Genomic DNA, 25857 nt, shown 5'->3' on the forward strand with positions numbered 1-25857 from the left:
ATCCTTCCGCGCAAATATGTTGCGACGAACGCAGAGCAACTGCGCGTGCGCAACCACCCTCCGCCGTGCGGATCCTACGCACATGGCGTCCGCGATACATCCGGGTGCGGGCGGGGCCTGCTGGAAAGGCAAGGCTGGGGCGAGCGGGGACCCCCAGGCCCGGCCACGGCACCTGCGCTCGCCGGCCAGGCATACTGGGGCGCGGAGAGACGGCAATAAAAGCAGCGCGTGTTTAAACCTTCTCGAGTTTTATTTACATGAACTCAGTCGGCAGTACAGCAGAATTTCACACAGAATACCAGAGTCTGCCCCTGCTTTCCAGGTGACTGAAAATGAGGAAGCGCCTGTGAATAATAAGCCTTCCTGAAGACTCACATTACTAAATTCTGATTTCTGGGACTAATTGTGACTTCAAAAAAAAAATATATAGGGCAGCTGTTTACTTAAGCATTCAAAGTAGTTAAGACAATTATAAAAACCAGTCAGGTGTAAGACTTCAGACACTGCATTCATGCTGTGGTCCCTGAGAAAAGCCTTCCCTTTAATGAAATGAAAACTCTTTTATAGTTGTTTATCAACAGCAGGTATGTTACTCTGAGCAAGTTTTTTTTTTTCCCGACAGAGATGCATGTATCCAACAGGTCAGTATTTATGAGAAATTATTTTACATCTACAAGACTGAAGAACAAACCATACAAATCTTCGTCAGGATTCTGGAACCAGTACAGGCTACAACAACCCAAAACTTCAGCAGGGCATGCTTGTCTAAAGCTTATTTTCACCATTTACTCAGTCACATAACACGTTTTATAACCAATTACGATATTATATATAAAAAAAAAAATCTACTTCTTGTTAACACAGGCCACACTACGCTGTTCCTTATACCAAAACTAGGACAAGAGAAATTCGGGAGCCAAGAGTAGCCCAGGATGACCGCCATCTCAGGAAAAGGAGTTTATTCATCTGAGTCCAGGTCACTGTCTCCTGCAATAGAATGAAAGTCCTCACTGTCTTCTTCATCCTCAGACAGATGGACCTGACTTAATACACTCGGCCCAGAGCGCTGCTGCTCTTCCTCTTCCTCCTCTTCTGAGATCTCATACCCTCCAATACTGCTGAAACTAGTATCTCTTGTGTTGGACTTTGGATCTGGTTCTTCGTAGCTGCCATAACTAGAAGAAAGAAAATACTCTTACTATACCATCATTTCAAATCAGCTGCTGATACCAACAATTCTGTATTTAACTCCTGTAAAAGTTCCCTGGCTTGAAGTCCTTGTGGAACACTTGGAACCACTGTACACTTTAATTCTGTCAATGGCCACTTTTTAAAACAAAATAAAAAAAAACAGTTCTCCTGATGAAACAATTGTCTACCAGCATCCTCATCCCACTCTGATATACTCAAGGCAGGAAAAACAGACCGCTCCAACACCTTCCATCTGTCATGTTTAGTGCAGACAAAAAGGCAGACAGCCCATTCTAGTTATCTTCTCTAGCATTTTCTGCTGACTGTTGTCAAGGTACTGGGCTGGACCAACCATTTGCCTGACCCAGCATAGCTGCCTGTACAATCATTTATTATGCAAATATCAATAGCAGCATTAAGAGACTGAATTTCATAAGTAGAAAAAGAACAGAGAATCTAATGATAATACTCCACAAAATGGCCAGAGAAGGAAGAGTATTCTCAAGTAAATGCAAAAAAATAAAGCTGATAGTGCTGTACTTGTCATTTTCTAATAATGGAACTCCTTCCAAAATACAGAATATGCCTATTCCTATTCTTTTGGACTTTAACTAAGCAGTTTGCTTTCAAGTAAGGAAATGTTTATTCTTTGGGGGGGGGGGGGGGGGTAATCAGCTAAATCATCTTTTAACTTCAAAGGCATCTTCTAGTTTCTGAGATAACCTATAAAAACCTTTATTTGTCCTGCCTTCAAAAACCACTAGGTACAGGAAATAATCTAACCTACAAGAAAGATTTTTTTTTTTTTAATTTAACTAACATTTTTATTAGTGAAAAATCTAACAGCAAAACCAAATTTCTGTTGATAAGTAAATTGCAATTATGGTAATTATGGTTGCAACACTGAAAACAGTGACTAACTTAATAAACGTGAGATATTCTTCAGCTTTTTATGATAAACACTTCAGAAATCTTTAAGAGAAGGGATTTTGAAGAATTATTTTAACAAGATTCTCAGCTCTCCTTACCTGATATTACTGTCCTCCATAACATGAGATGTCTCCCCACCATCTCCTTCATACGACATCATGCTTTCTTCATTGTCCATGCCCATTCGTGTGTTCTCTTGAAGAACGTGAGGTTGTTTAGGTCTCACTGCATTGGGCTCCACATCTGAGTCGCTGCCACTCTCACTCAGTTGGATAGCTGTGTAATAAACCAACATTTGGTCACAAATCAACAGTTTTGTTCTGGCAGTTACATACCCATTGTCTTTGTTTAAAGGCTACAATATTGACTGTAAGGAATGTACACCAAGTAGTGTCTCCACAAGGTAGCAGAAAGGGTATCTGGGAGGTGATACCACTTACTGAGGACCCAATTCTGATGTTACTCAAAAGCAATCTCATTACCACCATTACTCAAAAAGGCCTTATTTGCTTGTCTACTCTGAATAATTCCCCCTTTTTCCCCCCTAATAATTTTCAGAAGCCATCGCTAAATACCACTATAAGCTCTTCTGCATGGCAAGTTTTTTAGTAAAACAGGGAAACAATCTGAAGAACCTCTAGACACCTCTTCCAGTTCTTGGTAACATTAACCACACTGTTTCATATCAAAATAAATGTTGTGCTTTTACTAAACTGCCCATTCCTACCTCTGCACACCAAATCATAGTCCCAGTCTTTTCGGAACCATTTGCAGTTTCACTTTATGAAATATAATAGACCAGATCTTGTCTTAACTCTGCTTTCTTTTGTGTCCATACTTACAGCACTCCTATTCCACTTTGTTTTCAGTTCCATTTATGTTCATCCAGTTTTCTCAACTGGCCCTTTGGTCTCTCCTGCTTTTTGACTACTAGGCCACCTGGCCTACATATCCCAGTTATGCTGTGTGCTCTCTACTGTATGTTTTTGTGATGGAAGCATAAGAAGATTAGCTGGGTTTGTGAACAACCAGTTCCTATTCAACCTTTTATAAAAAAGGACACCTACATGAGAAAGGATTATCTCCCTCTTCATCACTCCCATCATCATCGTCCTCTCCATCTGACATGAGCAAATCTTCATAGAGGACACTGGCCTGCGTCTGCTGGGCTGATCCTTCTTCTTCATCAGCAAGGTCACCGTCTGCATCTTCAACTTCCTAGGTCATACAGAACAGGGATAGTGAAGATCAAACAACATATAAACTACTGCTGCCATTTCCAGCATATGCCTACTATTTATCATACTATTCATTCTGAAGCATTCACTCATTTCATAATGTTAACATTTTAAAACTACATTTAAAAGTCTAGCTATTGCTATAAATACTGCTGTCTTTCAGGATGGCAGGCACAGCAGACAACTTTTACACTATAGAGACTTCTACCACAAGTATGCAAGTCAACACATAGACTATGGCTGGGATTTCTGTAAATATACTCACTGGGGCTGGAGTCTTAGGTTTCCCATCATCATCCTCATCAAACCCTTCAATATCTACGTCAGAGTCTTCCTCACCCAGCCTACCTCGCCCCTGGCGCATCTGAATGGGGAACACAAATAGCAATACCATTGAGGAAGGCAATACTGGACACAAACCAAAGGGTATGACTGACATCTGGACCACAATAATGTGTGCGGCAGTACAGGGAGGGGAAAGACAAAAAGAAAAATATATGTAAATCACTCTCAGAGCAAGGATCCTTTCTCTTTTTATTCCAAGATCAGAGAGCACACAGTCTCCACACACTTTTATCCTGATGGGCTCATCCTTGAAAAGGGAATCTCCAGCCTTACAGTACCAGAGTCCTTTGTTTACCTAGCTATTTCTGGAAAATACCACTAGATCTTAAGAAGTGCTTATTTTCACAAAATATTTTAAAAGCAGATGTCAGTTTCCAACAGATCTTCTCCTGTTCTTCCCTCAGTCACAATGAGTCCAAGGTAGAGAGGACATGCAGATTCTGTCCCAAAGACTATAAATTTAAAGTCTATAGAAAGCTTGAAGACTTATCACCTAGAAGCATTCTCAAAGCTACAGCCAGCCACAATACTAGATGGAACTATTCATATTCAAACTCTGTTTGTCTGGATTGCTCAGAATAGCTCTTACTAGCCTTTCTGGTACCACATTCAGTCTTGTGGCACTCCTCACCTTCTTCCTCCTCCTGGTAATTTATTTTCATGGTCATATTACTGCATCTCCTTCCGTTATTCTCTCTCCTCCAACAATTTTTTTGTTGTTTAATACAGAATAAAGACTATGAAAAAAAATATTCTATGGTTACTGTAACAAGTTCATTTATACTGATTTAGTAACTTTAACCTGTCTGCTTTTTTTTCTTTTACAACTATAAGGTACCTACAGTGGCAACCATCTCTTCCTAGGTGTTTGTACAGGTTCTAATCGTTACTGGATGCAACCATAATAATCTAATTATCATCATCCAAATATGTAGAATATACATCACCATTCCCCTATTCAGAATCAACAAGGGATTGCATATTAGCCCTTTGTAACACGAGTCACCAGGTTTCTACTCCCAGAAATTGTGAAGCAAACAAATATCTGGCCTTAGGCAGATTCTCTTCCAACTTTTGATTCTCTATTCTTTGTTTTGCACTGCGCAAAATTCCCAGCGCTCTTTAATTTTTTCTTTTTCCCTCAGAGCAGTCAAAATGAAGGAAATTGCATAACTTTTGAAGCTGATTCCTTCTCTGCTTGGGAAACCTGCTGATCCTTTTGTCACCTGTTTCCTACAAAGTAATTTGCCTCCTTTCACTAATTTGCTTTACAACCCAACTCTCCAACCACATGAAAAAATGGAGGATTCTGACCTGAGTTCCTCGCTTCTCTGGGGTAGTGATGGGAGTGTCCATAGCAGACAAATTGCTCTCATCTTGATAGACTGAAGCATCATGTGACATACTGAGGGAAGTGTTGGTATCATACAAATCAGGTGGCTAAAGTGTATGTGGAAACAGGAGACATAACATTCTCAGGCACTGAACTGAGACTAGAACAGTATCTTGAGAGGCAAGACTGGGATTTCAGGACTAAATGCATTTTTTGGCACGGTGTTTATATTATTAAACACTGTTTAATCAAAATAAGCTATTTATTCTTAAAGAACAAACATGGTAAAACGCAACAGCTCACAACCTCAGGTTTGAAGTTTGCCAAATAGCAGATTTTAAAATAGAAGTCAGTACTTCTATGCAGTGCAATCCTACAGAGGCCAAAATTGTAAATGGAATCCAAAAGGATTAGATAGAGTTGTAGAGAATAGACCTCTCTGCAGCTCATAAATACAAAGGTCCAGATGCAACACCCGTTTAAGGTGCCTGAACGGCCAATTGCCAGAAGTAGAGAGGCTTTGCTGTAAGAAGGATCGCTGTATGTTTGCATCCACTTCTGGTCCCTGCCAGAGACAGAATACTTGATTATATCAACCTTTGGTTTGACTCAGCATGGCCCTTTTAATTTCCATTCCTATGATGGAAATGGTGTTGCACCCAGAAATGCTGCTATCAGAACTGGATAAAGTCTATCGCATATGAAATAGAATTGACTGAAAGTTGAAGCTTTGCTAGGTAAATAACTGTCTCAAGAGTCCCTAAAGCTGACAAAAGCAAGAAAAAAGAGGGGTTTGGATAAAGTGTTCTAAAAGCTAGTCTGTAGTTTGCATGCCATTTGACCTCTAACTACAGGTTAGTATTTTGATGAAATGCCCTTATAATACACAGTGTATGTATCATGACAATCCTGAAAGTGTTAAGAGCAGCAGCAATACCATTTAAACTGGGCAAAACAGGCTTCCCAAGAATGTAAACAGACATGTAAACCACAGACAGCTCTCTAGTTGCTCTATCTGCTTTTTATATCCTGGAGTCCAGCTCCTGAAAACACATATGGGGAGATAATTATTAGTCATCACAATGGCATTGGAAATAAAGGGAACTAAAACCAAGCAACCAGCACCAGACCTGCCATCTGTGACAAGTTTGGAAGTGTGGGAAGTGGCAGTGTACCTTCAGCCAAGAAGCAAAGGGAAAGGGTGGCCTTCAGATGACAAGTTCAAGGGAGGAGCTCAGGAAGCTCCCTCCTTTAGCAAGCACAGAGAAGGAGCAGACAACTAATAGGCAGTTCACTACTCGGGCCTCTTTTCCTCTCTCCTGACCACCAACTTGGGAAAAAAAATCAGAACAGGTAATATGGCTCTTGGGAAGGAAACGATCAGATAGAGAGAAGAACGACATTTTTGTCCCTCATTCTCTGAGGTATTGGGATCATCCTTGATTCCATCTAATCTTCCTTGAAATGTGTCAATAGATAGTTTAAACAACTAATCACCGATGACTCCTTTGAAGCCTGGCACTTCCCATTGCCAGGAAGGTCTTTTTCTGTGATACTCAGTTTCAGTATTCCCACCCCACTGAGTTCAATCATCATTCCTAGGAAATTCTTTCTAGCCTCCTAAAAGGCTACATTTGGCAGGGGGTGGGGGGGGGAGAGATGGATGCAGGGTGTTACATACTGCCTCAAAATTGTTTGCAGCCTGCTATCCTGGCTTCAGCCATATAATCTTTGCATACTTATTTCCTAAAAAATTTTAAACTCATTTTTCTCTTAAAAATAATCTTTATAAGATCTTAAATTGTTCCTGAACTTCAAGCCACTCTTTTCTGCTCTGACTTTACTAAAATTAAATGCAACTTTCCAGATGTAATCACACCAGACTTGTACAGAATAGAAAAATTATTGGTCTACAATTGGGATGAACAACTGCAAAGAAAGCTTTGCTCTGTCTTCCTACACTAGGTATACAACATTTGAATTATGATCATTCAGTTATTAGCAGAGAGATCTTTCCCAAGGCTTATGAACTTCAACAGTTTTTCCAAATAAACAAAAGGCACATCTCAGACATTAGGATGACATTCCCTGAACAGTTACCTAATTTAATCACGCAAATTCCAAAGGCAATTTTATTTTTCAGGAACGAATTTGCCATTCCTCATGAAAGTTTTTTACTGATGTTTTTCAAAACAACCAAACAGCCCAAGGGAAGCAGCAGCACTTTAAAAAGTCTAAATAGCTTATTAAACTTTGCCAAACTGTAAACACTGAAAAAGCAGCCTGTCATACAATCTCCAGTATAAATTATGCTTCCAACTGGGTTTATAAGACATACAAAATAACTGACACACACTATTGTCTGCTATAAAATAATAATGAGGAGTAAAAAATGTTATTTCCATTAGAACCAAAATAAAGAAATGTAAAGAATCTCACCAAAGAATGCAGAGCAGTTGTACTTCACTGACCACATTAGGCAGTTTCTTTGCTCATAGCAATAAGCCTCTTCAACAATACTGCACCAAACAGCTCTCTGGCTTCTTAGCATTACAGTATTGATGTTTTTTCCTTATGTTCTCCTTACCTTTTCACTGCTTGCCTTCCAAGGGTTTCTAACTGCTACACTTGTACAGTCTCTGAATTTCCAACAAACATTCAGTTGTACCTGACTGTACACAGCTCATTTTGAGACTGGTTTTGTGAGTTGCTTGGAAAATTACCTTCTTTGTCTTAGGTATCTCACTCTCTGAAGCATCATAACCGCTTCTCATATTTATCCTTAAAAAATAGCTGTTAGCACACCATCCAACAAGATACTCTACTAACTGCAGACAGATCGAGAACAGTGAACAAAGAGGCACCTCTAGATCAAACATCCAGGAAATTGAAACTAAAAGGGAGGAAGCAAAAACTTTGCTTGGTCACTTGCCTGTGGAGTGTAGGGACCAGGGGTCATAGGATCAAGACTTTCCAGATCTGCCTCCTCTAGTGCTGCTTCCTTAGCAGTAGAGATGTCTCTCTCAAGTTGAGTCAGGTGCTCATCATACTAAGAACAAACAAGCTTGCTAAGGTTGCAGAACAGAAAATTCAAACATACAAAAATATTACAGTAGAGTTGTCCACATACCTCAGCTAAAGTTTGGTAACAGATGTTTACAATCTCCTGGGCTGTTTTTGTGTACTGACTGTCTGACCCTGTGGTAAGAAACAAATCTCTTTATGCATTCTGACATTTGGTCAGTTCCAGCTGCTGAGACAGAAAGACAGGTTTTGGTTACACAGCTCTCATGAAACAGGTCCCTAAATCCCAACACCGTGTGATCTAAGAAGAAATATAAAGCAGGGTTCACATTCAGCTAACAAACAGCAATCAGTTTGTTCCAGCATTAAAAATATGATTTAGGAGATAGGAAGGTTGTACCCTGTCAATCTCAAGGAAATTCCCAGAAATAAATCACTGAAGCAGAGATGTGTATGGAACAAGCAGAAAATCCTCCCCAAATTGTAACTGCCTCATTCTGCACCAGATGGTAAATAAAGCACCATGGGACTGTGAAAACATCACTGTATAAGCATCTCTTTTCTCAGCAGAAAAGGAAATCAACAATCAAGCTCAGGATGCACAGCTTCAGGCTTTGACAGCACTACTGAACAGGTGCACAGATGTATTCATTTAAGTACAGAAGGCAGCTGAAGCCTTATTTTTACCACCTACCGTTGTACTTAATGCTGTTGGCAAGGATGAGGTTAACATCATCCAGGAAAGTGTCTCTGTTCTGGTATTTGTGTTTGGAGATATTCTGGAAGAGATTGTCACCCAGTAAGTAATCAAGTCTAAACATCTCTCAAGCAGCTGCTCTGTTCAAGCTACACACCTTGCGGATAGTCTCCAGATCCATTGGATTAGCAATCACTTTGTAATAATCAGGAACAAACTTTTTGTTAACTGGATGATGAAATGGCCAAGACTAAAGGAAAGAAAACAGACAGGTTTAGAAAGCTTCTGTGTAGAATTTTTTTACAGTTTGAGCTACAAATTTCATAAAACAAGTCTCCAGAACTGACTAACACCCAAAATGTATGGGAAGTATTTATCACAAGGCATCTTGAATCCAATCGTTTAGCTTCAGGAGGGACACAGAAAAAAAGATCTACCAGTTGGATTTTTAACTAGGCCCGTTGATATGTTTGACAGTAGGAACACGTAATACAAAATAATAGTCATACAAAGGACTTTTCTATTTAATATAACTGTTTCCTCCACAACATAACTGCAGTGTCCAGCAAGAACACTCATTGCTTTTACAATAAGTGAAGAATATAAACCTAAGCCTGATCTCACAACCGGGGCTATGTATACCAATTTAACAGTTCATCATGGTGCGACGGCATAGAAAAACCCTAAAATCTGTTTCTAAGCATCAGAAATGAGAACCTGGTGACAACAGAGAATGAAAACAACAAAGTTTTAAAGACGACAGGCATTAAGCCCTCACTCATTCAGTCTAACCACTACAGACTTTTGTTCCTTACTCCATTCAGACATAATATACATTATAGAAGAGTGACACTGAAATCCTTATCTGTGCAGTTTTATTTGGTAAGCTTAAGGGTTTGGTTTTTTTTAATACTAACGAACTAGTACAACACTGGGTAAACCTGATCAATTAGAAATCAGCTTGTGTTTCATTTGCACCTGAAAACAGTACCTTTGCAGAGCGCTTCAAGATCTACCAAAGCAAGTGCTATAAGCAGCAGGAGAAGAGTATGTTTTATAATGACCATGCTTAATGATAATCAGTGACTTCATACTAATGGGAGGTTGATACAGGCACTATCCATGAGTGAGAGCAGCCAGAAAAAAGAACTTGAACCCAGCCTTCACTTCTGCACCTTTGCTCCAGTGAAGGGAACGAGTACCGGTATGTCTGTGCCAGTCAGAAAATCACAGGCTAGCTCCCTGACAGAGCACTCTTCTTTCTTTTTTTTTTTTTTCTTTCTGTCAGTGCACTAACCACCACAACGTAAATACACAGCCACAGGACTATAATTTTGCACATCACACACACACTCCACTCAAGCAACTTACATCTGGAACTGCCATCATCTTTTGAGTGACAATGTTATCCAAAATGAAGGAAAAGGCCACTTGATCATCATCATCCAGGAGGGGATTAATTGCTTTTTCTAATCGAGCCAGTTTATCTTCCTTCTGCAATAAAAGTAAGAAACATCAGTGGCTGACCCTAGATTAATAACTGTTATTATCAGGATACTCTGTGCCAAAAAGACTCCCATTCACCTTTTTATGAAGACACTTGTAAATAAAAGGGGGATAATAGTTTACATACAAGATAAAATAACTACAGAGTAACAAACAAGCATCTGTGTTTTGAGAAAGACTCCAATGTGAACTGTTTAAATTTGTAAAAATTCAAATACACCCTGGGGTGGGGGGAGGAGTTCCCTTATTCTTCTACTCTCCTTAAAGCCCTGTGTTTTGCCTACTTATGTCCTCTGTCCTCAAAGTCCTCAACCACCCCTGACCATCCATCCCCTCTCCGCTCTGATCACAACTCATTCACAAGACTTGCCTCTTTTAGCTTTTCATCACACAGGTCCAGCATGGACTGAGATATCTGTGTCAGTGAGTGCTTTGGCCCTGCAAACACACAGCAAGTACAGTGAGATACTCCAGCCTGATTAAAAAGGCCAATTATGTCAAAATATGACTTAATCTTTTCTCCTAAAGCATCACTGATTATATTTCTAGCACAGTCAGGAGTATATCCTCAAGTATATTCTCAATACACACAATTACTAAAGTTTAGTATGGATTTTATATGAGAAAAGGTTATTTATAGCAAACATTCACACTTCTGGTATGCATTCTATTAAGGTTTGGGAACCCTATGTGAAAGCAGCTGTGCCTGTGGAAGACTGGCTGCTCAGCCCTCCACCTTTGCCAAACTTTCAGAGTATAAGTCATGAAATTTCTGTTTGCTTCACTAAATCCAGTCAGTGAAGCAGAACTGCTAAGGAAGGCAAGATGGACATTTAAGGAATATTCAGAATATAAGAAAACCACAGCTTTAAATAATGTCATGATTCCTCAGACATGGAAGCAAGTATTTGCAACAGAACTATAAAAAAAAAAAATTCATTTATTAGGATAAAACAGGGACTTAGCTGTCAAAATAATAAAGGAAGCAGTAAAGGCACAAAACCAGTGCTGTCAGTGTCACCTTGAATGCTGCACAGCCCAGAGAAACTCAACACAGCTGAGAGGTTTTTTAATTTATCAAATGAATACTTTTTGGACAAAGACCTTTCTATCAGCAGTCAGAATAGAGCTGACCTATAATCACTCAATGAATCAGCACTTTTCCCCAGCAGATGCATGCTCTACTGCAGAATCTACACTTTTTGTTTTTTTAAACTAGCTTTCTGACCTTCCCAAATGGGGAAAAATTTATTGCAACTAAGAACCAAAATATGCAAAAATCATTACAATAAACTCTACTCAAAGCTGGATGCTCCAAGGCAATGGCTTCCTATTTGTATTAAAAGATTTGTTCACTAAAGCATAATATTGAGAAAATAAGTTCACAAGTATCTCCCCACTGATCCACGTCTGAAAGCAAAAGGGAACGACACTCATTAAGTAGTCTGCTGAAAATAATGTTTTGTTTAGCTTCACTGCAGTTTGACTTAATTCATGCACCAGTGTCTTCAGTCATTGATAGGTCCATTACTGAACTTCAGTTACTACATCACAGTCATCATTTAGTTATTGTTAAATGCTAGAGTCCACTTCTTATTTATGAATTAGATCATTAACATTCATATAGTCTTTCAGGTATATCTGGAAGAACATATGTTTATTGTTGCCACCTTAATTTATTCTGCTTTTCTGTTGCTTTTGTTACTTCTAAAAATAAAAGATCTACACCTCATACATGTACAATGTATCAGCAGAAACACAGTTTCCCTGTGTTGTTAATAGCCTACCATTGTATGTAGCACTGTTCTTAACAATTAGTTCCAGATGTTCTCTGAACTCTTCTCGGGATGGGTACTGTCGCTTACGAACATTTTCACGCAGGGTCTGTAAATCCATGGGCCGAGTAATAATCTTATAATAATCTTTGACAACTTTTGGATTTACAGGTGTATGAAAGGGGTATGTCTGAGGATGAAAAGAAAACAATGAATGCTTATTACCACAGTACTAGCACAGCTAATCTCAGTTTAACCTCCACAGTTGAATAGACACTAATGTATAAAACGTTTACACAGTTTCTTAACTGCACCAGGAAAAATACGGTAAGCTCAGCCCCACAGTAGCTATCACTTTGTTCTACAAAATGTTCTTTAATACCATTTTAAGAAGAAAAATCTCACAAAAAATTCGCAGAATATATTTTTGGTTATGCAGCACAAAAGTCAAGAAAGTGAACTTTAAATTCTCTTTTCAACTCAAATCTTCCTTTTAATCTTTTGATTGTGGAAGTTTCTGGTGAAGTCTGGTCAGAAAGAGTGAAGTACACAATTTGCTCCAGTGCCACATATATAAAATTATTCCACATTGCTACATTCGAGTGTTATGCATCTTTTTCTGGTTTTGGGCAGGGGAGGGGGGAGGTGGTCACATCCCAGGCTTTGAATATGTATCCATACAGAACTATTTAACATTATTTTCTCATATGGATGCTTTCACCTCAAAAAGATTCTGAGCTGAGATAACTTAGGAAATAATGCACACCAACTGTATGCAGGGCAGGAGGGAAAGGGCTGGCACACCACTCATCTCAGAAAAGCCTAGCCTAATGTTGGTGTCTACAACACATAACCTACTTCAGCCATATTGCTCAAGACATAGGTTATTGGTCTCATAGCTTAAGCTTACATTAGGAAGATCCCTTATGTCATTGATGATGCCCTCCAAGATGGATGACAGTGTCACCATGGGATCTGTTCGCCGTCGGTGGATAGATTTATGAGGACGCTAAAAAAAATCAGAGGCAGAAAAATTAAGGCAGTTCCAAGATGCAAAATATTTACCCACAGAAATCCTAGGCAATTTAGTTTATTAATTTACTGGGCAGGTATCTGTGTTGCATGCGGAGGATGCACAGGAGTAGTAAATAAACTGACCAGTTAGTACAAAAAGAAATAAAGATGCTGCAATCAGCTCAGTAACACCTTCACTTACATTCAGATAATCACAGTGAACGGTTGTCCCTACTCGCCGCTTCTTCTTTGGAGGAAGCTGCTGTTTAGGAAACTTCAGGACCAGTGATTTCCTGCGAACCTCATCCGCACTAGGTGAAAACAAAAAAGTGTAATACTTTCTCTAGCCCTCTTGTGAATCAAGACCATTTGTCCCCCAGCATTGGCTCTGGTCCCATCTGCCATAATACTAAATACGCAATTGAAATACATAGTAACAGTCTATATAAAGCCCTGTCACTTTATTTCTGTGATTAATATACATGAGTATTCCACACTAAGCTCTGAATTGTTTTTTCTTTCTACCTACCAGTATCTCTGCTTCTTCCCTTACCTCTCAATCAGTTGTTTTCCCAGGACAATTTTTGTTCCTTCTACTTTGATGAGTTCTTCATTATCATTGTGAATGACTGTTTTTTCCAGCTCTTCCTCCTGCTCCTCTGTCATTGCAACAGGATTAGAAGGTGGGGCATTTGTTTGGTAGTAAAGAGGGCAGAACTTATTAGTCCTCATATGGCCAATTGCACCACATGCTCCACATTTCAGCTGCAAAAATGTAAGAAAGATGACAGATCAGAATTCATACATAGGCTCCTAGTTTAGAGGCAAAGTATCATTAGAAGTCCCTAGTCAGACTAGTACAACAGCAGAACAAAAAACTTCTCCAATACCCAAGACCTGTTACCACGCTTTACAGATGGATATGCTTACTTTCAAGTCTGGACGCTCTTTCATTTTCTTGGGCTTCTTTTCTGGAGGGCCCTTGAGTTTCTCTTTTTCTTGGTTCCGTTTTAACCGCCGTAATTGTTCCTGGATCCTGCGCCGCTCCTTCCGCATTTCCTCACGGTGCTGCTCATCAAATAGAGCAAACTTTCGTCTAGTGGGGGGGGGAGCCAAAATACAAGTTTTTCATCTGAGTTGATGATTTACCAGGTACCCTTCTGCCAGGTCAATCACTGCACAAAATTCATAATACCCTCCAAATGGACAGCCTTAAATCTCTCTCTCTCTCTACACAATTACATTGCTGGGCTTCTACACTCAATTCTACCCTTCTTCATACTGCCAAAAGAATGAAATAGTCTACAGACAAAGTTAAAAAGAAAAAAAAACAACAGAAAAAAATCATATAGGTCTTACATGAACTCTTCATCCTTGGTAGTCCGTATTCGGCAGTAGGCGTCAATAACAGCGGGCTTGCGAACTGTCTCGCACCTCACATATTCTTTCCCATCCTCATCTCTAAACGTGCGATAGATTTTGAGGCGGCGGCCAGTGGCAGAGGAATTAAGGCTGGTTACAGAGGCAGTGTCATCATCTTTGTGAGAGTTTGCTGAGGCTCCTGAAGCTGATGCTACAAGAGAGCGTTTTATTTACTTTTAATTTCTTTCACACTGTAGAAACATCATTGTTTAAATACAGCAGATAGTTTTGGCCTAAAAACTTCCAAGACACAAATTCAGGAAAACCTAAGCAATAGAAGTCTTTCCCTTGCTTGTTCATGTTTTCTTATCATGACATATATCAATCTGAAACAAAAGTAACCTACTGAATTATCCACATAGATTATAAAGCCAGAAGGAACACCTACAGTCAACAAGGACCCGCAGGTGACTAAGTGCAACTTGTAAGGCAACTGCAACATGGCCCTGCAGATTGCTTATAGTTACAGTGGTTTTGATCATAGGTATGGAGATCTGGCAGAATCTGAAGGTCAACGATTATCCAGTTCTCCAACTAGTGTTAAAAACAGTGAGCTAGCCTTGTCTCATGTGACCACAGAATCTTTCCAGCACCATCCATAATTTTGGTTGAGAGATTTTGTTCAAAATAACACTGAATATCTTTTCATAAGGCAACAATCATCAGCAAATCTTCCACATATCCCTTACTAAATTATTCCAGTAATTATTTAAGTAGTGATTTATTCTCAATCTGGGTTTCCAACAGCAATAATAATGTCCCAGATGCAGCAGAGCTCAACTTTGCTCAAACACATACAACAAGTAACAGTGGTCAGGAGCACTGTCATACAGACAGAAGTTCATTCGCAGGTCAAACACTTTTACCTGCCATTTAGGGACATGTCAAGTTCTCTATTGGAATGCACTTAGAATAAGCACATCTCCAGGAGATCCAAATCTGGCAGCTGCCCAATTACCTCAAAAAAACACTGATACAGCACACAGTATAAGACACTGCTATCAGCCTACATATTGTGCCTGTCCATTTCACATAAATAGCTGTGTTTACACACAAGATCCAATTAGAGTACCATAAGCTGGTTGCAGGAACTATTTGCAAACACATCTTGAGAAAACTACTCAAAAACACATACCTCCCCCCCGCCAAAAAAAGAAAGGTAAACTTAAGCAGCAAGCAGCAGTGAATATCTAAAGGAATACCAGAGTAAGTTTATAGTTCAAAATAAGCAAAGCTATGGGGCAAAGAAAAGACTTTAAATGCACATTCAGCCAGTAACTGCTCAAGAGAAGGAAGAAGCCCCAGATAAGCATGTCTATACATTCTCCCTGTAAGGAATCCACGCTCTCCCTTGAGAGGCCAGATCAGCACACTTTGCAGCCTGACACAAAGTTCTGCATCCCTTCCCAGGCACATTCTGCTGGTTGCAGTTACTTACATAGCCCTTTTTTGTCTCTTCTATCCTTTTTGCCCCTCTCTTTGTCATTGCCACTGTCTTCTCCCAGAAGCATCCTTTGCAATTCCTTTCGTTCCTGCTCTTCTCTTTCCCGAGAGAGCTGAGAACTAGTTTTCTTGTTCTGTAACATATTCTCAATATTCTTTCCCATTTCTTCAAAGTCACTGTCTTCAGCTGAGCTGCTATCTGTGTCTGTTGACAGGATCTCAGTGGATTCCAGAACTCTGAAAGACGAGGCACCTTGAAAGTCACTCAGTGTCCATCCCCAATGCCCCCCCAAAAAATCAGCCTGTTACCTTCCCAGAAAAAAAAAGGTAAAAAAACCACAAAGGTTTGAAAATTAATGTTGCAAATCAATACTACAAGAATAGGCATAATATATTCCCTCCTCAGTCCTCCTGTAATCGCCATGTCCAAAAGATCATTGTACCAAGCCAATCTTCTCCAACATGTTGATCTCTTCATCATCAACAGTACTATATTCCCTCCCCACTCTCAGGTCTTGGGCCAGAACAAAGAATAATGCATGAACCCTTCTAGCAGTTCTTAAAGAATAGGACAAAGAATTGGTAGCTGCTACCCAAGAGAGAAATGGCAAACTGCTGTTAACAAAACAAGCAAAAAAAAAAATTTTAAAAAAAGAAATGAAGGAGAGAGGGTGGTGAACTACCAATCTGTGGAACAGTGAAATATCTAATGCCATTATACATGGCAGACTATGCAACTCATTCTACCTTTCCAAAAGGTCTATGACAGCAAGACACTAAGGCTAATGCATAAGTTTCTATTAACAGCCAAAGCCCCCTTTCTCAGCATTTTGTGGGCCCAACCAGTTCAATCAACATCTATACCACCACATACCAGTGAGCCCCAGGCAAACATAGTTCTGGACTTTTAAGGTGGGGTTCAAGGCTGTAAACATCAGATAAGAACTTACTTATTTTGTAAATCAAAGATGCGCTGACACTCTTCTTTGTATCTCTCCTGATGTTCTGCTACAGAAAACCGAGACCCACGTGCAAATTTGCTCATAGGACCTTCCCCTGAACGAGCCTGCTCTGTAGACATTGTACGTACCACATCAATCACTTCCCAACGGGACAGCTTCTTTATCTGGAAAGAGGAAGACAGACTAGAAATGGCTTTAGAGACATACAACTGAGGTAGCTGACTGTGGATTTCAACTCCTCTCCTACAAGATCAGAGTAGAAACCTATACATCCTTTCCACCATCAACAGCTGAATCCATTAGTGAAGAGAACTCTGTAACCTGCTCCAGGTTCATGCTCACCTCCTCTTCCGGCACTCCAAATTTACGCAGAAGCTGTTTGGCATTTTTGAGAGAAAGACGGCGCAGATCAGCGTCTGTCCCAGTCACTGTCTTTTTCACTGGCTGAGGTTCTTTATCATCCTGTGCAGAGGAAGACGCAACCTATTAAAGTCATCACATAATAGTCTTTCCTAGGTTCATCTTCCGATATTTTCTCTTCCTGATGCCCCATATTTACTCCATTTCTCCCACATGACTTTCCAGTTATTGCTCCTTGTCCAACCCAACCTTGGGAACTATACCTTCTGCTGAGTTGGTTTGTTTGGAATCTTCACATAAGAAAATCCTTCACCACAACCGGTAGGATCTGCTACACCTGTCACTTCTAGGAGGCACTTGCCCTTCATAGCAGCAATGAAGGCTCGTGTGGTGTTCCATGGAGCTGTGCGCACCTGCCAGCAAGAAGAGAAAATGTCCTCACAATCCTGCTACCATCAAGAATTCCAAGCTTTTTATTTTGGATTCTTCCAATCATACTGAGAACTTTTCAACTGACATAATGAGGGTGAATTCCACTTCTTGATCCTTCAGCTGCCCTGATAAAACCTCTATGAAGAACCAAAGTGCTAAGTAACTCACAAAAGGCATTTAAGGCAAAAAGCCTAGTCCTGAAAGGACCTGGCAAGAAGGATCCCCGAACACAGGTATATAGCTTGGCAGCAGATTTCACAGGAAAGTCACAAGAACATTTGCTCTACTGAATCCTACTTTAAATATGTCCTTTAAATATAAAGACCTCATTTCTCTCCTGCCATGCAGATTTATATATTGGCATGCATGCTCATGCATCGCTCTGACAGTACCTCATCATCAATCTTCATTTGGAAATCCTCTTCATTCTCCTCTTCTGGCGCAAAAAAGGATTTCTCTCCATAACCTGCATCCTGCAGAGAAATATTAGGAAAAAATGAGAACCTAAAGTCTTAAGAAGATTACTGGAGAGAGAACTAGAAGTGTATTATGAACCTCCTGTGGAGACCTGTCATGCTGAACAAGCACACTTCCACAAACAGTTGTTTGCGGGATTCACTGTGACCCGCAGTACCACAGATGGCAAACTGCCCAGTCTTTTGACAAACTCAATAACTAAATACTGCACTCAACTTCAAAAAAAAAAAACCCAGTCTCTCTCACTGCCACATACTTGTTAGTTTCTGCTGTAGAGCTCCAGGTAGAAATATAAGCCCTTTCTTGTACCTTCTCTTTGCTATCTTTGAGCATAGCTAATTCAGTATCTAAATAATAAGTGTTAAGAATATAATATCCCTTTAAGAACTTAACTCTTTTTGCACAGCAGAGAACTCAGCAAGTTGCCCAGTAGTCAGGGGCCTAATTTGCCTACTTTACAGCAAAATTAGCTGTAAGCAGAAGGTGTTACCTGGCCTCACGCTTCACAGAACTACTTGTCAGTAACTTGCCTTATAGCCTACAAGGTGCATTTACCTTCAGTCGCTGCTCAGCCGCAATCATGCTGTAATAAGCACAGCACTGTTCTGGGGATACCATTGCTCTGATCTCTTCCTCTGTTGGCAATCTGAAATCTGGCTTTAAAACCCACCAATTTGAGTCCATCCCTGAAAAACACACAGATCAAACACTGAGTAGTTTCCCACAAACGTTGGATGCCATCATAATCTTAAATGTATTTCAAGATTTAGTACCCTGCTGCAATGCTGGCAAAAGGAGTGAATATGACAAATCCATGACACTTAAACCACTAGAACTGATAGTTTTTTCATTCTGCATTTGTCTAAACCAATGCCCCCTAATTCAGCGCCTGTTATATCAGCAAACTCTGATACATTCATGCTCATTCAGCATATAAACTACATTCTAAAAGCATTTAATCCACCTTTCACTTCCTCATCTCACTCTTCACTTTCTCATCCTTATTCCCCGTGGCTGCCTAAAAAGCTTTGTATTACCACCTGTTTATCATTCTGCATATACAAAAATCAGAACTCAGGCTCTCAGAGCACTAATAGACTCATGAAGATAGGACAAGCTTCTACTGGCATGTATTTGCTTGCAAAACACAACACAGCCATAGACAGAGGGAAGGGAATGTGTATGTGTTGGTGTCATACGTTGTTACTTTACGAGTAAATCACTGCCCAAAGGTTATTAAAAAAAAACGTCTAAACTGTAGTCATTTCTCACCATCAAGCTCATTTGTGCCAAAAGTACACATTTATAAAAACTGGAACAAAAAAACCTATCAGATTACATTTCAGTTCTTCAAAAAGATGTTTTCAAAAATGGTTTATCAGGAGCAGATGTTGCCTCTTCCTGCTCTGTTTGGAACTCCAAGAGCAGCAACAAATGGCTGACCGCCACATAAAATCTTTCAATACCTGTGCGTTTGAAATCAGCACAGAGCTTTAGTCGCTTTCGGATGCTACTCTCCGAGTGTGAAGGAAAGGCCTTCTTGATATCCTCCATGCGAATTCTCCGAGGACGGTCTCTGCTTTTCCAGAAGAGGCGATAAATAAAAACCTACAAAACATGACTCATTTGTGATGTCCAAAGAAAGAATACAACAAACCTGCAAAGACAGTATAGACAATGCTGTTTCTAGTGACTACTTCAGACTTCCCATTGTTTCTTATAAATTTACTTAGTAAAGTTTTCCAAGCCACATGTCTGCTTCAGGTTCAGCAGTTTTTGAGAATGAGAAGTGGAAAAAGTATTTGTCTTGAAATTTTGTATTATCACATTAGAAATGTTCATGCTTTGGTACAGAAACTTGGAACTCTGGGAACGGCAGGGATTTTCTTGCTCTGCAAATACCTCTTGAGTTATATTTTTTAATTAAACTGACAGTAAATTACTAGAAGTTTTCTCCAATATCTAAATTTGGGGATATTTATTTGAATGGTCACTGACAGTCCCAAAGCTTAACTGCCTCAAGATGTAGGAATCAATGAAGACCTCTGAAGCAACTCTAATTCTGTGCTACATAATAGGACTGCAATAAGAGCCCTTCACTGCCTCTTAGTAAAATCCATGTAACTGTCATTTTATACAGCATAACCACTTCAAAGTTCATTCTAATTCCTTCAGTTTCCTACATTTTTATATAATGTTATAACCTTTTATTTTGGCTAGTAAAAAGCCTCTGTCGTATACTTATCAGATAGCATACAAGTAAACAGAAGCAGCATGCTATAAATAGTTGGTTCAATGACAACCAAAATGATCTGTATGGTCAACATCCAACTCTTGTAGTGCTCTCACAACAACAACAACAACAACAACAACAAAAAAAGAGGAGCCATAGCAGCAAAATGAGCTTCTCAAATCAAGGCTATCCACAGGAAGCCTGTGCCTATGTCCTAGGCTTTCTCCAAAGACCCCTCAGATCCCCAAACTGACTCTTACCACATACCTGTAGAAAATCTCTGATATGGGTGTTAGCTCTTTTCGAGTTGGGACCAGGTACTTCATAAAGCGGGCACTCCTGACCAACTACAAAAATATCCACTAATTCTCGAACATAATAGCCTTGTCGTGTCCGGATAATCAGGAAATCCGTTTCAGGCATCTTATGTAAATAGATAGGGGCCCGGAAAAGATTGTTTTCAAATGCCTAATAAGAGAAACAAATCAAAGTCTGAAAGCCAGGTTTTCATCAAATTTTCTGTAACTCAACCTACAAAAAAGATCTTAAAAAAAAAAAGCACAGTCATTCCAATGGTACACCAAAATTTATATCACAATATATGTAGATGTGCAGTCAGAACATTCCTTGCTTATGGAGAGAATAACCAAGGATGAAGCACTAAAGCATAAGAAAACCTAGGACAAATGCAGAAAGAGTTGGAAGGGCTCTTTGGACTGACCTTTAAGGAGGTACTTTAAAAAGGGACAGAAAGAACACATATGCAGAACAACACTATAACCACAGAAACCAGCCCAGGACAGATGTACAGTCTGGGAATGGGAGAAGGCAACAGATGCAAGGACTGAAGACTTTGCTCAGGAAAGAAGGTTGTAAGAACCTAACCAGAAAAGCAGAGAGCAGCAGAGCTGAGCATTTAAAAGTAACAAAGTTTAAATTAGCACCAAGGAGGCACTAGACTGAGTGGAACTGGAAAGACAATCCTCTTCTATAAGGGGTTTTCTCTACCTGTAGGGCTTCCACAAGCCTTACCCACTGCTACTCTCCCACACTACCCTCACCCACGTTGCAAAGCTTTCCCTGATATGGCCCTGTCCTCACTTCAAGCTTTCCAGAAGTCCTGTTTTATGCATGATGAAGTCCCCTTAGGCTTGAACAATTAGCACTGTCAGTTCTGTGATGAATCTCCAGTATCAACCTTCACCTTACATTTTTCCTGTGGTACAGCATGGACAGAATTATTACTGCAGCAAGAGCAGCTAGCATTACCTGAAACGAATTTATTTTTGCATTTATCATGGACTTTGTAACCAGGTGGTCCTTACAACATTCTTAATTCTTCTCCCCAACTCAACTGTATGTATTTCAACAACAGAGAAAGGCTCATAAAAGCAGAAGTCTACACACCTGACTAGTAACTGGCATCCAGCAGACAACTAGCAGTGTAATTCTCAGAAAGTACACATAAGCTTTTGCTCACACATCCTGGACCATGATAAATCCATGTTTTCTATGCCCTCCAACACCTATTTACTGAGCTTCCCAACATTCAAGCAGCTTTGACCTTCCACTCAGTCCTCTCTAACATATTTCTAATGCCGTTACAAAGCAAAGCAGCAAAGATTCACTGCCTGCAATTCTTATCATTCCTAAAACAGTTTTAAAAAACATGCAAGAGAGAGATATTAAAAAAAAGCCAAGAACTGGATTATTATCAGTAATAAAGAGACTTAAACTAGAAACAAAACAAAATCTATTTTTTTTAGAAGTTGAGCATTATTTGTGATTCAATAAACACGGCATGAAACATTCTTCCTATTACTCCACATTTAATTCTTCTCTCTTCTTATGCTTGGTTTTCTCACCTGCAGTAACTGGCCTGGATGCAGAGAACCCAGGAATGGAGAAGTGTGACAATAAACAGTCTCTCCATATTTACAATCTGGAGCTCCCGGATCTTTACCAGGTTTCTGCAATGGGCAATGAAGGTGCGGTTAGCACTCAATGAGAGGCAGAAGAAAGTCACTGTCCAACAACAAAACCTGCACACTCACCCTTTTGTAGTAATTTTTAATCTTTGTTGCCATGCCAACCTGCATCATTAAAGGGGCATTTTCCTCACTGTATTCAGCAAGAATGAGATCTCCATCCTTGCCAGTTAGGTCCTGTGGTGTGCGCATGAAGAACATTTCACCCCCACCAGAAGCCTGACGCTCTTGCTCTCTCATCTGTGCCAGTGAAGACAGCGTTAGGAAAACAGCACATCAAACCGATCTGCTGCGCAAATGGAGCCACAGCAGACATCAGATACAGAGAAAAATAACTGTACCTTGGCTTTCTTTTTTATGTGCTTCAGCAGAGGTTGCACAGCATGGGGCCCTGGTTGGGACAAGGCACCAAAAGAATATTTCTTCAAGGGAGGCCGATGAAATTGTCGGAGCTTCATAGGACCCATATGGGTGGGAAAGAATGGCTGGCGAAGTTCCACTGCTGGGATAGAGTGCTAACATAGGAACAAAATGTGTGTTAAGAATGACACGTATCATCTCAAAACCAAGATCATCCTCCTATCCTGCTAACCCTTATATAACAGAACCTCGTAATATTTTTAGGTCTGCTAGCAGTAATACTAGTGCATTGAAACTCACTTGTTATCATACATGTTGCCTTTTGAGGGAAAGCGCTTAGGTCCATATATAGATCTTTCCTTTCTGTACAGAGACGACTTTAATTTTACTATTTTGAATGGTACCCCATGAGAGAATTTTTTTATTAACTAGGAGCATGCAAAGCCATTATCCCTATCAGTGGGAGAGAAGAGCATTTGGAATTACATACATTTTTCCCATTACAGAAGAGGTTGGAATCAGATGAGGTTTTAGAAGAGGTCACTGAATACCACAATGAAGGAGGGGGAAAAAAAAAAAAAAAATCACTTCTTCACCTAGGGCTAGTGAGTAGCAGTTCAAATTCATCATTATCTGAATTATTTTTATAATATCCAGATTAAAACACACACTAGTAGCAGAAGTACAGCCTCAACTCTTGACTATCTGCACCACTTTCCCCCCCTCCCACTACTGCTTCAGAAAGAGTACTACAGAAAGAGACACCAAACAAAAGCATGGCAGGTACGATACAGCAAGATCTAGCAACTAAACCTCAGTTTGATGGAGCAATAAAGAAAAGTTAGTTCCTTCCCTCTAATCATTTTAATTAAACATTAAAAATCTCCCTCATGAACACTTACCTGACCTGCTGCAATCTAAATTCTGTTTTTCTACAAATCCAAAATCATACTCAGGTAGAAACCTCCTACCAAGACGCTCTATCTATCTCTCACAGCCAAGATTCCTGTGACTACCTGAATGATGTTGCCTCCAAAGGTTCCTCGAAGTCCCTGCTGTTTGGGGTAGTAAAACTCATCATTGGAGAGGTTCCAGGGATCCTTCACCTCTGGCTGAGACATGTTCTAATTCAATATTAAACACAAAGAGAGAGGTGTAAAAAAAAAAAAAAAAAAAAAAAAAAAATCACCCCTTCCACATCATTCCCAACCTGCAAGGTGCTAAAGCTTATGCTGACCTGCTGTGGTTCTTCCTTGATGACACCTGTTTTTCCCAACAGGATTCGACTCTTCTTTAGAGAAGATTCTTTCTTGTTCTCCTTGGATGGAGAGTTCAAAGTCATTTCTTCCTTTTCATCAGGAATTTCTAAAAACACAAGCAATCACACTGTAGGGCACTTGTCCTAGGGTTCCCTTTTCAGCACTGCAACCTCCTACTTTGCTGCAGCTTAGTCCAGATGTTTTAGCCTTTTTGTTCAGTTTCTGGGTTGACTGTCCTCCTTCTACACTCCTCCCCCTTTTCCTCCACACAGGTTAATATGAAACAAGCTCAACAAACACAGTAAAGTTCCATGCTTAAATCTCTACCTTACCTTCTTTCAGCAGTGAGCAGATCTGAGTCGGAGGAGGGTGATTGTGGGGATTGTTTGGGGTATCCACTGCTCAACACAAAATCTACTAATAATCTAATCAATGAAAGTACAAGAAATAGCATCTGTTCTGCCAAAGCTATTCTAAAGAGTTGAGAGTCAAGGCAAGAGGAATGACAATACTGTTTCCCAACTACATATATTAATAATCCTTTTCTTTCCCATATATACACAACACGAAAGTGAGTCTGAACCCAAAAATAACATGGATCTGAACCAAAAAGGGATTCCTGAAAAATTCCAGGAAAGTAGTATGAATTTTAAAAGTTAGCAATTTGTGAAGCATGGATTCTCCAAGTAAGATTTGCACACAAGAAGCAGGGCCTAGTGACATGGGCTTGGTAAACGCTATATCAACTTCATGGGCAGATGTCATGTCACCTGATATAAAATAAGAATGGGTTCACTTTTGTCACTAATCTGCAATTTTGTGGTGTATTTCAGACTTGGAAAGAAAACACTACAAGTTTGTTTGTCTTTACTTTAACCAATCTCAAATTAAGAGTGATTTTCAAGGTTGCTGACTAATACCAAAACATTCCAATCAATACATAAAGAATTCTTAGAACTGGCACACTTTCCTGAGGAAGGAAATGTAATCCAGACCATGTAAAATTGTAGCAAGATATGCTTATCTTTAAATTACATAAGGCTGCTTGAAGATTACCAACACACAAATCTAAGAGAAAGTGGTGATTTTAGTGGTCCAAATAAGACAAAAATCTCTTCAGCTTATAGCAATATAAGCAGGGAGTACATTCATATCAAACTCCAGGAATACTAAGTTTGTAGCAGCAACAAAAATGCTGACAGGTATTATGCAAAGTCATTGCTCCCATGTGCCATTACCGCAGCCTGCAAGAGGCTTAAGGAATCTGCTTCTTCAGGCTCTGAATACAAGCCATGCTGAGAATGGCATGGGCTAGTTTGTGGTTTACTTCTCTACATTCCCTCTTCGAACCAACATGCATGCAAGTATAATTAAGACAGCCGCTTCTAAAACACACTAAGAGTCAGATTAATTATGTTAAATTATGTTTCAGGGCATTAATCTTTACTCTTCTGTTACTGCTTTTAACTTGGGAGCTGAAAGTATGTACCACACCATTCCAGTTATTAGCACTGCCGCCTTCTGCTTAGGCCTTTGATTACTTGCAAATTATCTTTAAAAGGCAGAAGAAAGAAAGGCTGTAAGTATTGCCCCAGTCCATTTATTTCCATTACAGTGTGACTATAAATCCTTTCTTCCATTTCCACTTGTCTTTTCCCATTTGAGTCAAATTTCTAGATGCCATAAACATACCTAGAATTATGTTTTCATCATTTGGATCAAGTGTTAAGACAGGGGGATCCAAGTAGGTTTCCATCGCCTGATCATCCCAGATGATATTGTCTTCCCAACGGCCATACACTAACTCTTCATTATCAATTGGGAAAATAGAGTACCAGGGCTTGTCTTCATCCAGGGAAACTGCAACA

At 39.8% G+C, this 25857-nt stretch overlaps 1 protein-coding gene across 7 annotated transcripts in view; it reads right to left on the reverse strand.

The window, feature by feature from the left end:
* Positions 1-227: 227 nt before the first annotated feature.
* Positions 228-25857, reverse strand: part of TAF1 (TATA-box binding protein associated factor 1) — a 33815-nt gene continuing 8185 nt past the window's right edge. For 5 of the 7 annotated variants that reach the window (XM_075054319.1, XM_075054318.1, XM_075054320.1 and 2 more), the window contains exons 10-40: positions 25682-25849; positions 23968-24095; positions 23747-23854; positions 22712-22885; positions 22437-22610; positions 22248-22352; positions 20650-20850; positions 19616-19757; positions 18705-18835; positions 18065-18145; positions 17504-17653; positions 17223-17342; positions 16869-17044; positions 15914-16155; positions 14413-14626; positions 13984-14149; positions 13607-13818; positions 13256-13364; positions 12950-13048; positions 12052-12229; positions 10635-10702; positions 10130-10252; positions 8916-9008; positions 8756-8840; positions 8168-8235; positions 7970-8086; positions 5019-5144; positions 3625-3723; positions 3189-3339; positions 2220-2397; positions 228-1175 (exon numbers count right to left, since the gene is read on the reverse strand). In XM_075054319.1, the coding sequence (XP_074910420.1) occupies positions 959-1175; positions 2220-2397; positions 3189-3339; positions 3625-3723; positions 5019-5144; positions 7970-8086; positions 8168-8235; positions 8756-8840; positions 8916-9008; positions 10130-10252; positions 10635-10702; positions 12052-12229; positions 12950-13048; positions 13256-13364; positions 13607-13818; positions 13984-14149; positions 14413-14626; positions 15914-16155; positions 16869-17044; positions 17223-17342; positions 17504-17653; positions 18065-18145; positions 18705-18835; positions 19616-19757; positions 20650-20850; positions 22248-22352; positions 22437-22610; positions 22712-22885; positions 23747-23854; positions 23968-24095; positions 25682-25849 (4403 nt within the window). In that variant the 3' untranslated portion in view covers positions 228-958. The remainder of the gene's footprint in view (positions 1176-2219; positions 2398-3188; positions 3340-3624; positions 3724-5018; positions 5145-7969; positions 8087-8167; positions 8236-8755; positions 8841-8915; positions 9009-10129; positions 10253-10634; positions 10703-12051; positions 12230-12949; positions 13049-13255; positions 13365-13606; positions 13819-13983; positions 14150-14412; positions 14627-15913; positions 16156-16868; positions 17045-17222; positions 17343-17503; positions 17654-18064; positions 18146-18704; positions 18836-19615; positions 19758-20649; positions 20851-22247; positions 22353-22436; positions 22611-22711; positions 22886-23746; positions 23855-23967; positions 24096-25681; positions 25850-25857) is intronic. The other 2 variants (XM_075054321.1, XM_075054324.1) reach the window with 1 other exon arrangement.

This window comes from Buteo buteo, chromosome 22 (assembly GCF_964188355.1).
Source record: "Buteo buteo chromosome 22, bButBut1.hap1.1, whole genome shotgun sequence".
In the NCBI taxonomy this organism is placed as follows: domain Eukaryota; kingdom Metazoa; phylum Chordata; class Aves; order Accipitriformes; family Accipitridae; genus Buteo; species Buteo buteo.